General features: G+C 40.2%; 1 protein-coding gene across 1 annotated transcript; it reads left to right on the forward strand.

Annotated features, from left to right (window-relative positions):
• The first annotated feature begins 304 nt into the window (after positions 1–304).
• On the forward strand, positions 305–3,378 carry LOC106451191 (auxin response factor 3). The gene is made up of 9 exons (XM_013893072.3): positions 305–869; positions 994–1,050; positions 1,131–1,313; positions 1,450–1,534; positions 1,607–1,697; positions 1,782–1,946; positions 2,073–2,192; positions 2,284–2,359; positions 2,464–3,378. The coding sequence occupies exons 1-9, from the start codon at positions 543–545 to the stop codon at positions 3,184–3,186; spliced, it is 1,827 nt and encodes a 608-aa protein (XP_013748526.1). The 5' UTR covers positions 305–542; the 3' UTR covers positions 3,187–3,378.
• The last annotated feature ends 2,187 nt before the right edge of the window (positions 3,379–5,565 follow it).

Genomic DNA, 5,565 nt, shown 5'->3' on the forward strand with positions numbered 1-5,565 from the left:
GAGACGACAAAGAAGATTAATTATTCTTGCAGATCTTATTGTATAACCCATCATTAATTTAATACTTGTAATAAAAAAACACTTGTATAAAGTACATCCGTAAAAACCCAATAGTATTTATCAACATTGCAAAAACCGTTGGTTAAAATAAAAGAGAAAAAGGGTAAGAAGAAGAAGAAACCAATCTATCAAAAAATCTAATCTCAACACGCACAAAAGGTCTAAAAGCCACACCACACACATCAGTCACCAGACGTAGCAGCAGAGACCACTGTACTAGACAGAGAGCACTCAGTACTATTCTGAGTTCTGACCCTCTCTCTCTCTCTCTCTCCTCTTAAACACTGTCAAAAAAGAAAAATTAAAACTTTTTTTGATTTTTCTTCAAACGAAAAATTAAAAATCTTGGCTTTTAAGACTCACTCGCTCATATCACTGTGCTGCTCTCTTCTCTTTTTGCTGAAGAAGGTTAAAGTTTCCAAGTCATGAAACTCTTTTTTCAATAAACAAAAAAAAAAAGCTCTTATCTTTTTATCTCTCTGATGGGTGGTTTAATCGATCTGAACGTGACGGAGGAACAAGAAGAAGAAACGACACCGTCTTCAGGCTCAGGGTCTCTCTCTCCTTGTGATTCTTCGTCTTCAGCTTCTGCGTTTGGTGTGAGTGGGTCTTCTTCAAGAAGCTCCTCGTCTGGGGTTTGTCTGGAGCTGTGGCACGCTTGCGCTGGACCCCTCATCTCTCTCCCGAAAAGAGGAAGCCTCGTGTTGTATTTCCCTCAGGGACATTTAGAACAAGCCCCCGATTTCTCCGCCGCGATTTACGGGCTCCCTCCTCACGTGTTCTGTCGTATTCTTGATGTCAAGCTTCACGTATGTCTTTATAAACCTCTTCTTGTCTTTTTTTATTTATTTTTATTTATTTCTGTTTCTTTGGGAGGAGAAACAAAAATTCTTTTTTTTTTTTTTGTGAATCTGAATTGAGATGGTTTTGTAGGCAGAGACAGCTACTGATGAAGTGTATGCTCAAGTCTCTCTGCTTCCTGAGTCTGAGGTGAGTGTTTTCTTTTTAAAGCTTTTGAGTCTTGGAACAGTTTTAGAGAAGAGGTTTTGAGTTTTGTTTTTTTATTACAGGACATTGAGAGGAAGGTGCGTGAGGAAGTGATAGATGTTGATGGTGGAGAGGAGGATTATGTGGTGCTTAAGAGGACTAATACACCTCACATGTTCTGCAAAACACTCACTGCTTCTGATACAAGTACCCATGGAGGCTTCTCTGTTCCTCGCCGTGCTGCTGAGGATTGCTTCCCTCCTCTGGTACGTGCACACACACACACTCTCTACATTGCACATTATTTGTCTGAGACAGACAATTCAGAGATTTAGTTGTTCTTTTATAAGTTTATTGTGAGAGATTGAGAGATTTTAACCGTAGAGTTATATCGTTATGTAGGACTATACTCAGCCCAGGCCTTCTCAGGAGCTTCTTGCCAGGGATCTTCATGGCCTGGAGTGGCGTTTTCGCCACATTTATCGAGGTAAATTTTGTTGCCTTGAGTTGCTTTCTGGTTGTCTTGAGAAAGTATATGAATGGTTTGAGTGTCTTTTAGGACAACCTAGGAGGCATTTGCTCACTACAGGGTGGAGTGCGTTTGTGAACAAGAAGAAGCTTGTCTCTGGTGATGCTGTGCTTTTCCTCAGGTAATTGAAAAAAAAAAAAACCTTTTTACTCTTCTCTAGCTACAAAAAAAAACTATTGGATCCTTATGGTACCCTCTAATATAGAGGTGATGATGGAAAACTGCGCTTGGGAGTTAGAAGAGCTTCTCAAATCGAAGGCGCTTCTGCTTTCTCCAGTCAGTATAATCAGAACATGAACCACAACAACTTCGCTGAAGTAGCTCATGCCATTTCCACCAATAGTGCTTTCAACATTTACTACAACCCCAAGTAAGCTCCAACCACAAGCGTTCTTGTTGATTGATTCCATTCTAAGGTTCATTAATATTTGGTTTTGGTAAAAGTTTGCATTAATACTTGTCTGATGGAATTGCAATTGGTTAAACCTTTTCACAGGGCAAGCTGGTCAAACTTCATAATCCCTGCACCAAAGTTCTTGAAGACTGTTGACTATCCATTTTGTATCGGTATGAGATTCAAAGCAAGGGTTGAGTCTGAAGATGCCTCTGAGAGAAGGTTATATCTCTCAAGCTTTAACAGAACTTTTGGCAACACCTGTAATTTTATTTTCTCTATCCTTCTAAAATGTTTTGGCATGTTTTGTCAGATCCCCTGGGATAATAACTGGAATCAACGACTTGGATCCTATCAGGTGGCCTGGTTCTAAATGGAGATGTCTTTTGGTAAGCTATGAGTTAAAATGTCCCTTGGTTTTGTTTGATAGAGATCACCAAAGAGATTGTTGCTTGTGCTTGCACTTAAAAGTATGTTTTGGCCTCATATTCAGGTAAGGTGGGACGACATTGAGGCCAATGGGCATCGTCAACAGCGCATCTCACCATGGGAGATAGAACCATCTGGTTCAATCTCCAGTTCAGGCAGCTTCATAACAACTGGTCCCAAGAGAAGCAGGATTGGCTTTTCCTCGGGAAAGCCTGACATCCCTGTCTCTGGTTCTGGTGCCACAGACTTTGAGGAATCTCTAAGATTCCAGAGGGTCTTGCAAGGTCAAGAAATTTTTCACGGTTTCATCAACACCTCTTCGGATGGTGGTGCTGGTGCCAGGAGAGGCCGGTTCAAAGGAACGGAGTTTGGTGACTCTTATGGGTTCCATAAGGTCTTGCAAGGTCAAGAAACGGTTCCCGCTTACCCAATGATGACCGATCAACGGCACCAGGGGATGAGCCAGAGGAACATTTGGTGTGGTCCGTTCCAGAACTTTAGTACACGTATTCTCCCTCCATCTTCGGTCCACGTGTCTTCACCACTACCCTCAAGCGGTACTAACGTGCGTCTGGAAGATCATCACGGAGGTTCAGGGAGGTGCAGGCTGTTTGGTTTCCCGTTGAGGGATGAGACCACGGCGGTTGGGTCTGGGATGGTTGTTGGCCCTTGCGTTGAAGGGCAAAATGGGAGTTCTATAAGAGGTGGTGTTTCTGCTGTTCAAGGCAATCATCATGGAAGGGACATATATGGAATGAGAGATATGTTGCTAGACATTGCTCTCTAGTGTTGTTTGATTTATGTGTGTTTTGTATGCTTGTGGCTTATGTATGTTTTTAGTTGTTTTTATTATTATGGATGACTTGGCTAGCTAACTTTCGGATGTCACAAGTTGATGACTTTTGTAAACTTGGTTGTTTCTTTACAAGAATGGTTTTTATTGTTAGGTTGAAGTTATGAAAAAGTATTTTCTTTGATTCATGATGATTCTGGTTCGGTGTTATTTTTGTGGCATGTATTGGCTACTTAATTTAAATGATAAGTGAATGTGTATCTTATTCCCTATGTGATGTGCCATGGGGTAACACACCGTTTGACTCATATCTTCCAAACCACGAGACTTTTACGCATGAAATCACTTGGAGAATGTTCTCAACTCAATTACGGAGCTCCTCTAAGAAGAATCAGATCAAACGGAGTTCATATGTGATAGTTATGTTATTTACAAATCATGTGATCTTCAGTTCTCGCGAATTCAGACTACCCGAAAAGTTCGAAATGGCTAACCTTCTTTTTGATGAACCAACGGCCAATTCAATCATGCCAAAGGTGATTATTCATGTTCTAAATGTCCAAGAAAGCATTGGGCTTGATGGTTTTCAAAAAGATTAAAAAACGAGCTTGTTTGGGCCAAATGGAGAAACCGATAAAATATTGGCTAAGGGAAAAGATGGATTTCGACCAGGCCTTAAAGAGACATGTCTTGGCCCATATCAGAAGCATATTCTTCACTTTTCAAAGTCTTGGTCGTGGCTATATCAAGAGGCAGTCCAAGTTTCAGTCAAAGACTTTATTTAGTCAAGTCTTTGTTTTTATTTTCAATATCTTGTTTTTAACACATTCTTCTTTGGATTTCTATAACTTGTAATCCTATAAATAAGACCTAAGAGCCACAAAATAAAGCAGATTGTTTTCCCCTTTGTTTTGAGTTGAAACTCTTTGTTCTTTGTCTAGAATTTTTCTTAGTTTCTTGGTGAGTCATATCCAAGCAAACACTTTCTCAAATTCGTTGGTCTTGTGAGTCATATCAAGCAACGGTTCGAGATTCTTCTTTTGGTGGACTTGTGAGTCATATCAAGCACCAACTGAAGTGAGAATATCAAAGGCCATTCCGCAACCTTTGTGCGACCCTTCAATCCATCATTTCTCCATTCCGGAGTTCATACCAAATCAGATCCAGTCGAGTAATCCGATCTTAGGATCCATCAAGTGGTATCAGAGCCACTCGTCTGGTATCTTCTATATCATTTCATCTTCTCGTCTTCCATTTCTTCATAAACACTTCTTCTTCTAACTTTCTTGAATCCGGGCCCTCATTACCATCCATATATATATAAAAAAAAAGAAAAGAAAAGATTTACGATTTGATTCAAAAAAAAAAAAGTTCAAAGTTTGTTTTGTGGATTGGTGGTGGAAGAGAAATCCTGCTGGCTGAGGAGAAATCCAGCCTTTGAGGTGGTTAAAGCGGATTCCAAATCAAAAATCTCTTATCTTTCTATCTTAAACACTTTGTGTTTGCTTGGATCTACCCATTGGGATTTCTTGATAATTTCTCTTAGAACCTTGAGAAGAAACTCTTGTGTGTCCATGAAATCTGAGTGAAACACGTGTGTGGGTGAGGATAAACACTTGAGAGTGTGAGGATTTTATCTACTAACTTTTGTGTTGAGATTTTCAGGTTATGATGTTTGGTCTTCAAAGGAGAAGTAGCAAGGAGAAGCCCCCACGACAATCTATCTCTCAAACTCCATTTAAATATTCTTTGAATAATTTTAATGAGTTTGTAAGTGTGCAAGAATAGCCAGACATATGGAGAAAAACGACCAGACATGTGGCTGATCCAAAGAGGTGTTTGCTTCAGTTTGATGTCCAAGAGTTTTGTGATAACTTTGTGGAGGAAGTGGTGAAAACCCTCAAGGACGTCAACCAGACCCATAAGAAGAGCACATCCACACGTGCACCTGTAGCTGAGCCATCCTTATTCATCAGCAAGAAATCCAAAGGTAAATCTGAAACCCATGTTGAGGAGTTGAAAGATTTTTCAGATTCTTTACCCATCTATGATGAATATGATAAATAACCAATTGAAAGCTTGATGATTTGTGAGAAAAACTGTGATTTTCATTCTTCTGGATCTGAGCTTATGATTGATAATGAACAAGCTATTGTGGAACTAACCGTTTTGCAACCGGAGCATCCGAGTAGTCTTGTTTTGTCTCCACAGGTTTTTGAGGAAGAACCACTGGACTATCCACATCAAGGACCACGTCTTGACTCTAGAAAACCCTTGGATGAGGATCTAGGTCCTATATTTGATGAGGAGGACGAACCAGGTCCAGTCTTTGATGAAGAAACAACAAGCATCACATCCATCGCTACGGAGAGT

Source organism: Brassica napus, chromosome C4 (assembly GCF_020379485.1).
Source record: "Brassica napus cultivar Da-Ae chromosome C4, Da-Ae, whole genome shotgun sequence".
Classification (NCBI taxonomy): Eukaryota; Viridiplantae; Streptophyta; class Magnoliopsida; order Brassicales; family Brassicaceae; genus Brassica; species Brassica napus.

Excerpts from the sequence above, each read along its gene's own strand:
- LOC106451191 (XM_013893072.3), top strand. The coding sequence starts at position 543 with ATGGGTGGTTTAATCGATCTGAACGTGACGGAGGAACAAGAAGAAGAA. Across the intron at positions 1,535-1,606 it reads TTTTCGCCACATTTATCGAG|GACAACCTAGGAGGCATTTG; the intron begins GTAAATTTTGTT and ends AGTGTCTTTTAG. Across the intron at positions 1,698-1,781 it reads GATGCTGTGCTTTTCCTCAG|AGGTGATGATGGAAAACTGC; the intron begins GTAATTGAAAAA and ends CCTCTAATATAG.